Source organism: Hydra vulgaris, chromosome 06 (genome assembly GCF_038396675.1).
Source record: "Hydra vulgaris chromosome 06, alternate assembly HydraT2T_AEP".
In the NCBI taxonomy this organism is placed as follows: Eukaryota; Metazoa; Cnidaria; class Hydrozoa; order Anthoathecata; family Hydridae; genus Hydra; species Hydra vulgaris.
In genome coordinates, this window is record NC_088925.1 from 2050001 (window position 1) to 2062268 (window position 12268).

The following is a 12268-nucleotide window of genomic DNA, read 5'->3' on the forward strand; positions in this document are numbered from 1 at the left end:
GTTAATCAGAGAAAATATCTATAGTGTTGAAATATAATATTGAAACTTAGTTACCAACTTTCACTTAATCAAATAGAAATAATTATAAAATATTATAAGATGAACAATATTTATGGAACCAATTAGAATTGGATGTTCAAATTTGGGCAATTCCATGTGAAAACATCCTATTTTTTTTTATGAAATGCACCTTCTCAGTTCTCAGTTTTTGCTAATTTTTATGAAATGCACCTTCTCAAGTCTCAGTTTTTGCTAATTTTTAAATTTATAAATTTATAAACTTATAAATTTTAATAAGTTATGAACATTCCCAAAAACTTATCATCTAATTTTAAATGGTTTCAAAGATATGACTATTCAAACTTTGCCTTGAACCAACAAAAATCTCTCTGTTTAAAAAATGGTTTTGGTCATTGTTTCTGCTCTGTGTGCGATGGAAAACTGAAAACGTGTACACTAACATATTATGTGTACACTTATAAACAAAAACACTACTAATTAAAAAAAAACATTCTAGCCATTATTATTGCGGTTTTTTAAAAAACGATAAAACTTAATCTACTTCCGCATTAATGAAATTGTTTTAACTTACTATTGGCAACAATAAAAAAGGCCTTCTCAGGAGACGCATGCGGTCGCACGTCTTGAATGACCATGAAAATTTTTTTTTTTTGTTGATAACATGTCCACAATTTTTTTGCATTTATTAAAAATGATGCATTTTAAAAATGCGTTGAAAAACAAAACTAATTTGGTTACATTATTTTATTTTTCTTAATAATAATTAATTATTATAGTTATTAATGAGAAAATAAAAACATAAAAATAAAATGTATATATATATATATATATATATATATATATATATATATATATATATATATATATATATATATATATATATAGATATATATATATACATATATATATATATACATATATATATATATAAATATATATATATATATCAGGCCTTGTTAAGAAGCGTTACGCAGCTCGCATTTTGCTTGCGAAAAGGCGATTTGCCTACGCGTTCAGCAGTTTTGCGCTACGCAAAAACTTATATCTTTTAGAATATTTAAATTACCTTTTGATTGTCGTTAACGTGACGTTTATTCAGAAAAAATAAAGTCGTAAGTAAAAGCATTTAACCGCAATTGTAAACTTATAGATTTTTTGTTAAAGAAACAGTTTGTTAAATAATTTTTTTGTTGTTGTTAAAAATTAGTTAAAAAAAATTAAGTGTTTTAAGTTTTATCTTAAGGAATTAAATATATAAATTTCTTTTAAATATAAAATTTATTTTTAGTCATAGTAGCTTAAAAAATGCACGATTTATTTTGATGTAAATATTTTATTAATAAGATATTTTGTTTATTGTTAATTCAATAACGTAAAGTTTTAACTACGTTCGTTTAATTTATGAAAATAAATTATGATCACGGTATGTTATCGGTAACTGATAAACAACAAAAAAAAAGTCTTTCTTGTTTAAAAACATTAATAAAATGAGTTCACAAATTAAATAAGAAAAAATTTATTAATAGTTAATAAAATAACCAAAAACCAACTGTAAAATCATAAGAAAATAAACAAACATTATTTTACGTTTCATGAAAAAATATTTTTTTCAAAATAAAACTTAGTTCATATTTGAAAAAAAATAATAAAAATGATTTTTTAAATAAGAACTAAGATTTTATTTGTAACTTTTGTTATAGTGAGAAAAAAACTGTTTGTATGATTTTTAACGCGTTAATAAAATAACTTTAATTACAATGCGGTACTTGAAAAGACGCGAGTGACGCAATATAACTTCTAACGATGCAAAATAGGTTTGATGAGTTGAGTTACTTAGAAATGCGTTATGCGTTTTCGCTACGCAGCGAAATCTCGTAACAAGGCCTGATATATATATATATATATATATATATATATATATATATATATATATATATATATATATATATATATATATATATATATATATATACTTTTTTTTATATGAGGAACTAAAACATAAAAATAATATATAAATGGGCTATTCCATTTTTAACTTACGTTAAACACACAAGAACTTTATCAAGTATTTGCCTATTTAAACTTTAGATTAAACTTTAATTTATTTTGTATGAAAGCTGTTAGTCTAATGAATAAAATAAGCTAAAAAGATTTGAACCTGGCCATAAGAGGGTGAACTTATTGCTGAAAATGCCACTTAACTTACGATACACTGAAAACAAGCTACAAAAATCGCTTGAACTTTTAGGTCTGATTTCTGTGAATCAGTAAAGCGGTTTGTATTAAAAACTTTGACAAGATGTTGAGAATTCTATACCAATTTAAAAAATTTATAAAATTTATTGGAGTTGACCAACTAAGAAAAATTAACTTGTTTTTTTGATACTGTGTAATTTACTTACATTAAATCACTATTTTTTTTATCTTATATTATCAGTTAGAGTTACGTAACAAAAAAATTGCAAAAGTATTGAACTTATTCAATAAAAATAATTAACAAAGAAAATTTTTAAAAACTGGTGGCACTCTTCCTGAATGATTTTTTCCAAACATTCATGAAAGTTAACAAAACTTTAAACAATTATTTTAGTATTACAACTTTATTAATACTTAAATGAGTGGTTTGTCAGAGTTTTTACTTAAACTTCTTATGTTTATGCATATTGCCTTATTTTCATTAAATTGAATTTTTAAAATGCTGCAAAATATTTACATTTATATCTTTTAAAATATTTCAGTGTAAAAACTGCTATCACAGTTTAGGAGGGAGAGGGATATATGTAATCGTTTGTGACACAAGGGAAAGGGTTAAGAATTGATAAATATAGGATAACGTGCTTATGGATTACCTCCATACAAATGATTTGTTTTACTAAAACAAAAATAAAAAAAGTTCTAACTAATTTTTCCTTATATTAGGAGAAAGGCAAAAAAATATATTTTGTTTTAATGTCTAAATCAAAATATTTATAAAATTCTTATTTTTATTTATTTATTTACATTCAAATGTCATCCAAAATAAGAATACATTTTTTTTTTTTTAACATCTTTGCCTCAAACAAGGCTGCAAGCAACCACTAATTAGAGTTGAAAGTTACTAGAAGAGAAAAGATAAAGATTGTTGAGCAAGATAATGATTGATAGAAAACTTAAAGAAGTGCAAATTATATGAATCAGGAAAACAAGATGAAGGAAGCGAATTTCAAAGAGCAAAAGGTTCAAAGAAAAAAACTAGACATATAAGAGTTTTTGGGGAACAGTCACAGAAAAAGGATGAGACATTATTGAGTAACACGAGAATGATTTTTAGCAGACGTCACAGGAGATGCTAGCTCTTTAGAGCAGTGACCATTATAGTATTTGTAGAAAAGAGAAGCAACATTACGACAATGTGATAAAAGTTGAAGGTTGGCTGCAAGAGCAGGTCCAACTATGTTTACAATCCATTTTTGCACCTTGTCTGAAAAAGAAAGGCCATCATTAGAAGATCCACCCCAGATATGGCAACAGTATTCCATACGATGCAGGATTTGAGAATTATAGAGAATAGAATCCAAAGTAAGACAGTATCAAGCTCGATAAAGAGTTGCAACCTTAGCAGATGCTAATTTTGCAACAGATTTGATATATGGTTTTAAAGAAAGATCGGGAGTAAGAGTTAATCCTAGAAGATGAAGAGTGGATGACTCATTGAGTACATTACTGTTCATAAATATAGCAAGATCTAAATTATTTCAATGAAAATTGCCTGAAAATAATTGAGTTTTATCTGTGTTGAAGTTTACCAGCCATTGTGAGCCCATGCTGTAGCAGAAGTAAGATCTTTTTCAAGCTCAAGTTCCCTCTTTCTAGCAATCAGCGAATTTTGGCTTCTTGTCACAACAAGAATAAATGGTAGTATCACCAGCAAACAATGCCACCTTAGATATGAGAATATCTGGAAGATCGTTAATGTAAATTAAAAGGAGTATAGGGCTAAGGATAGAACCTTGAAGAACCCCTGAAGTTACAGAATAAGAAGAAGAGTGCTGCCCATCAAGGACAACTTTTATACTACTATTGGAAAGGAAGGATTCAATAATCTTAAAGATGTTACCAGATACACCGTAAAAAGGAAGCTTATAAAGAAGACCAGCATGCCAAACTTTATCAAAAGCTTTTGAAATATCAAGAATGATGGCCTTAACCTCTTCACCTTTATCTAATGCACAATAAGACCTATGGGTTATAACTGTTAGCAAATCAGCTGTAGAACAAGAAGATCAAAATCCATATTGATGGTCAGGAAGTATAATATTAGATTCGAGATAAGAAATTAAGTGTTTGTTAATTAAAGATTCTAAAGCCTTGCTTATGACAGGAAGAAGACTAATGGGATGGTAGTTAGACGAATCAGATCGCTCTCCAGAATTTTTGAAAATAAGGATAACAGATACCGCTTTCCAGCAGGCTGGAAAACAAGACTCTGATAAGCACTTGTTGAATAGTTTTGAGAGTATAGACGACAGCTCTGGAGAACACTTCTGCAAGACAATAACAGGTATGTTGTCCAGGCCACAAGCTGTAGAAGAGTCTAAGCAGGAAATCACTTTAGACACAGAAGCTGGACTGATACGAATGTCAAGCAATGGATCAACCTATTTGTTGGCAAAATTAGGAAGAAGCAACTAGTGGAATCAAGAGATGATATTGATGAAAAGTTCTTAGCAAACAAATCAGCTGTGTCTTTAGGTGAGGCGACAAAGTATGAACCATACAAGAGAGGTAGAATTAAAGATTTGTCCTTATTATTAATACTATTAAAGATTCTCCAGAAGTCACGAGAGCCTAATTTTTTAGATGAAGTACGAGATTTCGTGACCTGAGAATAGCAAGCTATGGCATTAGATAAAACCATTTTACAATGGTTCCTAGCAGTAATAAACAGACGTCTGTTTTCTGGAGAACAAATATCTATCAGCAAAACAGACGTCTGTTTTGCTGATAGATATGGAAGTAACGGTTTCGATTGGCAACCGCAGCAGCACAATGTAAGGAAAACCATGGAGGAGAGTGAGGCTTGACCTGGAATCATCAAGAGGGAAGAAAAGATTCCATGCCAGCCTGAATCCATGAAGTTATGTAAGAAGCACATTTGTCGACAGGAAGACGAAAGATTCCAACCCAAGGGTCACCACAAAGAAAATCACAGAAAGAATCCCAGTCAGCTTTAAGGTAGTTGTAAGAGGTGCAATGATGGTAGGTGATGAAGAAGAATGAGATATTAGTTTTAGAGAGATCAAACTGTGATCAGGAGCACCTAAGGGTGAATGTGGAGAAACTGAGCACTGACTAGGATCAGAAACAAGATATAAGTCAAATAGACAAGGTAAATGATTCAGGTTGTCTGGAAAGCGAGTTGGAAAGTTGACTATTTGAGTTAAAATTCATTCTCGTGTTACTCGTCATTCAATTAAGTCTCATCCTTTTTCTGTGACTGTTCCTAAGTGCTCTAAAAATGCATATTCGTTTAGTTTTTTACCTTAAACATCAGCTCTTCGGAATTCCCTTCCTTTATCTTGCTTTCCTGATTCATATAATTTGCAATCCTTTACGCCGTCCGTCAACCATTATCTTGCTCTATATTCTTCATCTTTTCTCTTCCAGTAACTTCCAACTTTAATTAGTGGTTGCTTGCAGCCTTGTTGGAAGCAAAGATGTTTAAAAAAAAAAATAATAACACTAAGATCGCAAGATGAAACAGCTGAACTCAAATTAGTCTCACAAAGAGCAAGTAGGTCTGGTGAACTTTGCAAGAGAAAAGACTCAACAGAAAGTTACTTCGAATACTATGAATATTAGTGAATGATAGGTTTAGAGAACATGGAGATGATGAAGGTTTTTTGTGTTTTATAGTTTTGGTACTTTATTCATTTTTAAATTAGATTGAAGAACTTGAGTTAAAGCATAGATAGTACTCAGAACACTGTTTAATAGCCCAAGCAATTGCCATATTACTATTAATAAACCCTAAGCCGTAACAAAGGGCTATAAATGTGACCTTGGCAATGAACACCAAAAGTACAAACAGGGACGCCACCCATACGCAACATGACACTGTTAATACTTTGATATTTTTCAGCTGTTGATGGAATCAGCCTCTGTGAGAGCTACCACAGAGTTCGGGCTATAGCTCGTGCCTGCCTCCACACTCGTGCAAATCAGTTTACACGGGCAAAAAAAAAATCTTATTCAAAATAAAATTTTTTGGTAAAAACAAAGTTAAATATTTTTATGTTTTTATTTAGTTATTCTTTTAAAAACTTCTCAAATGATGTAATTTTGTAAAACTGTTTGTTTTGCTGGTTAAAAAACGAAACTATCTTATTCAGGATATGCTAATAAAATTATGAAAAAAATAAATTTTGAATACTCATAAAAAGAAAACTCAAACAAGTTATTTCAAACAGCTATCCGTATTATTTTGTTTTATGTTAAAAGATAAATAATTAGTATGTTAAATAATTAGTATAGTCTGGGTTTTCAGTATTCTTTGGAAATTTTAAACTTATACAATAAGAACTGTTAGAAAATAAAAGCAATTTCTTTTATTTTCTAACAGTTCTTATTGTATAAGTTTAAAAGAGTTACACTAGCAACATATCTAAGTTGAGGTAAAGATGAGGTTTGTGGAAAGGAAACAATTGTGGAAAATGGAACAATATTTGTTGTAAAGTTATTGTGTAAGGTCTGTATTCAGTATAAAAAAGAATTGCTTCGCGAGCTAAATATTCATGAGTGATATATGGAGCCATACTTTAAAAAATCGATGGACTGAGTACCCAAATTTATATAAAATAGCAAGTTTAATCATTTGCTTATCTGGGTCGAATTCATAAGTGGAATGAGCCTTTATTCTTCTGACAATGCTTATGTCAGACCAAAGACTCGGAATCAACCACAAATTGCTTAACCCTATCTTGGCCATTAAAATCAATGATCTAAATTTTAGTGATAATGATGGGGAAAATGTAATCGAACGGGTTACTGATATATTTTTATAAAAGTGGCAAACAGCTATTTTTGATACAATAATTCAGCCTGCTACAATAGTAAATGATGAAAAGGACAACATTGATTATGATAGTTCAAGCAGTGAAAGTAAATGGGGAAACACCTGCATCAAAAAGTAAAGAAACTGCATTCGATCTTGAAATAGAAGATATTTTAGGCTAATTTATTTAAAATGAAAATTTATAAATAATTTATAACTATATATATGGTCCATTTCATAGTTACTGATGTAACGTTTGCAAGTTTCATGCCTGATTTAAATACTTTCCATTTATATTAGATTCTTGTAATAAAAGTCAAAATGTATTCATATATATATAGGTAATATTGGTGCATAAATAAAATTTCCAGATTTGTTTGTATTTATCTTCATGTAAAAAAATATATGTTCATTACAGAGGTAAAGCTGCGATCTGCTATTTTTTAATATTAACATTTGACTTCAAATTTCTCTGAAAGTTAAAAAAAAACAACTGAAAAATTACTTTGAATTAAAGACTTTGTTGTACATTTATGTAGATGATTTGTTATACATATAAACTATATAGATGTATTAGTTCCCTTTGCAGAAGATATTATTCTGAAGTTCATTAATTACTGATATAATGCTCTCAGAGAATCATAGTTATTTAAAAACATGATAATTTAGTCAACTTTTATTTTATTTTTTGATAACATTTATTATTGATAAAATTGGCATATTAAAGATATTATATAATTCCAGTAAACCTTGGGATGTAGCCTGTGGGCGCCAAAATTAAAAGGCACTTAAACGTCAAAGATTTCTTTTTTTTTAATTTAAAATAAAAATTCTAATAACAAAAAATAACTATTCGGTTGCTTTACCTTTAATTTTAAAATTTGGTAAATATTTGTGTGACTCCTTTATAAATACTTAGAGAGTAAAGGCCGTAAAACGCTGTCACATTGACCAGAAATAATTACACCAAACAACCCAAAAATGAAAAATCCAATTTTGTTTTCTTATTCTCTTTCCACTCTAATCACAGTTTCATAATATAAACTTTAGTTAATAAGCAAATAGATATTTTTTTGCCAATAATTATCTCAATAACTTTTTTTTTTTTGGTATTAGTTTGAACTTCGAAATAGTGTGTGTTTTTTTTTATTCCTGGTAACAATTTTGATGAAGAAATTAGTTTGACAATCCAATCTCTTCATTGCGTTTTTTAATTTCATCAACATCAACCAAAATAACCTGGAAATCCATTTTTTTTGCTGCCTTTGCAAATTGGGATGCTGTTGTTACTTCGATATTTTGAGCCAAAATTCTGGATTTTACAAATCTTTTAACAAGTCCACCAATTCCGTCAACAACGGATTTGCCGTGCATGGATGCAAAAAAAGCCCATTTAATTTTCATCTTGAGTTGTTTTTGTAACGTTTTTTAAGACTCTATTATATACTTATTTTTGAACTGAGATGTTGCATTATCACTTCAAAATGTAACTTGTTGGACTGTTTCTGGAAGCTGTTCCATAATGACATCAATAAAATGTTTTTGATGGTCCGATGCAATTGCAAGTGACTGCAAATGACACCAATGATATACAATGAGGTAAAGATTTAAATTGGAGTCTGGCTGTAATGAGCGCTTTGTGGTTTGTTTTGAGTGATGCATTTAAAGTTTTCTGTAAAATCAACTCCTACGACAGCTTGGTTAGAATTTTGTTGTATACAAATATCAATCATTTGACGATATAGTTTATCTTGATTAATTTTTACATATGTGCGATCCGAAAAATCAGAAGCTAGTTCGTATAACTCATATAATAATTCATTGCCTATAAGTTTTTGAATAACCTGCATTAAGAGTTTTATTTTGCTCTGAATTCTGTTTTTCCATTTTGCAGACTTTCTTTTGGTGTCTTACTGTATGATACAAACAAAATTACTTTTTTTTATACTATTTATAAATAACTTGAGCAACTTGATTATTAAACAATTAAAAAATAAAACTCACTGCATGGTAATTTAATTTTTCAAAGGTAAATCTAATGCTTGCAAGTACAATTTTTAATTATGAAAAAACAAAAATAGTGTGGTAATGTATTCATTGTTATTTAAAGTTGCATTACACCAATAACATTGTTTTAATCGTGTTTTCAAAGTAGTCACTGACATAACGCAACTTTAAGTATAAAATTTGGAATCAATTTTTCTTTGATAGAAAAAATAATAATGAAGTTTTGTTTTAAATAATCAAGAGATGCATTTTATTAAAAAAAAAAAATTTTTAATTTAAAATATTTACTGTAAGAATCGAGTTTTTATATATTTTTTCTTACTGACATAACGCAAATTTTTTCACTATTCTCGTCAAATATTTTTATTAATTATTTTCTTTTGGTTAAAAATCTTTTTTGCTATGAAATAGTGCATCCACCTTCTCCCTTTACATATCAAAAAGCTTTTGAAAAATTGCAATCACATATACTTAAAGCAGGCCTTGTTACAAGATTTTGCTGCGTAACGAAAACGCATAACGCATTTCTAAGTAACTCAACTCAGCAAATATATTTTGTATTGTTAGGAGTTATATTGCATCACTAGCGTCTTTTCAAGTACGCATTGTAATTAAAGTTATTTTATTAACGGGTTAAAAATCATAGTTTTTTTTTCTCACTATAACAAAAGTTATAAATAAAATCTAAGTTCCTATTTGAAAAATCATTTTTATTATTTTTTTTAAATATAAACTAAATTTAATTTTGAAAAAATATATTTTTTTCATAAAACGTAAAATAATATTTGTTTATTTTCTTATAATTTTACAGTTCATTTTTGGTTATTTTATTAACTGTTAATAAATTTTTTCTTATTTATTTTGTGAACTCTTTTTAATAATGTTTTTAAAACAATAAGGAGTTTTTTTTTATTATTTATCAGTTACCGATAACATATTGGTGATCATAATTTATTTTCATAAATTAAACGAAAGTCATTAAAACTTTAGGTTATTAAATTAACAATAAACAAAATATCTTATTAATAAAATATTTACATCAAAATAAATCGTGCATTTTTTAAACTATTATGACAAAAAATAATTTTTATATTTAAAAGGAATTTATATATATAATTCCCTAAGATAAACTTAAAACACTTTATTTTTTTTACTAATTTTTAACAACAACAAAAAAATTATTAAACAAACTGTTTCTTTAACAAAAAAATCTATTAGTTTACAATTGCGGTTAAATGCTTTTACTTACGATTTTTTTTCTTCTGATTAAACATCACGTTAACAACATTAAAAGATAATTTAAATATTCTTAAAGATAAAAGTTTTAGCGTAGCGCAAAACTGTTGAACACATTGGCAAATCGCCTTTTCGCAGGCAAAATGCAAGCTGCGTAACGCTTCTTAACAAGGCCTGTTAAAGTATAACATTATTAAATGTTATTTATTGATTTTAGAAAATGAGAAAATTTCTTCATACTTCATTTTATTTATATTTAGTTTATGATGGTATTCAATACCATATATATTTTTAATTTACTAAATACCATCCCAATACTATTGGGATGGTATTCGGGAAATTAAAAATACCATACATATGATATTTTTAATTTACCAAATAATTGTTATTTAAAGAGATTTATAAAAAGGTAGCAGGATGGTTTATAAACCATCCTGCTACCTTTTTATAAATCATTATATATATATATATATATATATATATATATATATATATATATATATATATATATATATATATATATATATATATATATATATATATATATATATACATATTTAAAATACTAAACTTTGACAATTTATTTCTAATAAAAATATAACTTCATTAAAATTAAATTTAATTTATTCTATAATTTCAAAAAAATACCTGGTGCAAATTTCCTTCATGAAAGCGATTTGTTAACTCCATCAAAGGATTCATTCTTCCACATTCTGCAGCAACAAGTTTAGCCATAGCCATGTTGAAAATATTATTTCTGTATGCATCAATGTATGTATGTGTGTATATTTATATATATATATATATATATATATATATATATATATATATATATATATATATATATATATATATATATATATATATATATATATATAATATATATATATATATATAGGGTTCCCATTCTCCTATTTTTTCTGTAGGAGAACGCTGTGAAAACTTCAACTTTAATTAGTTTAGCGCCGCGCTCTCCTACGCAAAAAAGAGGAGAATAGGAACCCTATATATATGCATGTGTATATAATATGGGGTAGTGGTGTAGTGGTAGAACACTTGCTTTATAAGGGAGAGGTTCCAAGTTCGATCCCCACCACATCCCTGGTAGTACTGCGCTCAACTTGTTTCTCCGCGCAGCAGCCTTGTTTGTCAAGGTTTGCGTTTCGGAGTTATAGAATTGAGAGAGGAATATAACCACAATTAAGTAGCCTCCTCATCTGTAGTGGCCTTCTGGGCCTTGGGGAGGTGAATTACCAAAAATATATATATATATTGTATATATATACATGTATATATATACAATATATATATATATATATATATCTATATATATATATATATATATATATATATATATATATATATATATGTATATATATACATGTTTATGTATATAAATATATATATATATATAAACATATAAATATATATATATATATATATATATATATATATATATATATATATATATATATATATATATATATATATATATATATATATATATATATATATATTATCATATATATGTATATATATATATAAACATATAAATATATATATATATATATATATATATATATATATATATATATATATATATATATATATATATATTATCATATATATGTATATATATATATATATAAACATATAAATATATATATATATATATATATATATATATATATACATTTTATATAAAACCTTCGAAATTAAAAAAAAATAAGGTCGGCAGATAGGTTGGCACTGCCTAATGCCGACCCTAATTCCCAGGGTTGTATATAAATATATATATATATATATATATATATATATATTATATATATATATATATATATATATATTAAAGAGGGTATTTTTTAAACCAGTATTTTTTATCATATGGAACACATTACAGGTAGCAGCATATATTTTTCAAAAATGTTGTTTTTTCAAAAATATATGCTGCCACTTCCTTAACGTTTTTTA

The 12268-nt window shown here is 27.0% G+C and overlaps 1 protein-coding gene across 1 annotated transcript in view; it reads right to left on the reverse strand.

The window, feature by feature from the left end:
• The window catches only part of LOC100200977 (peroxisomal targeting signal 1 receptor), a 44997-nt gene extending 33884 nt beyond the window's left edge, over positions 1 to 11113 (reverse strand). The window contains exon 1 of the mRNA XM_065798940.1: positions 10946 to 11113. Coding sequence (XP_065655012.1) covers positions 10946 to 11038 — 93 coding nt within the window. The 5' untranslated portion in view covers positions 11039 to 11113. The remainder of the gene's footprint in view (positions 1 to 10945) is intronic.
• Between the last annotated feature and the right edge of the window lie 1155 nt (positions 11114 to 12268).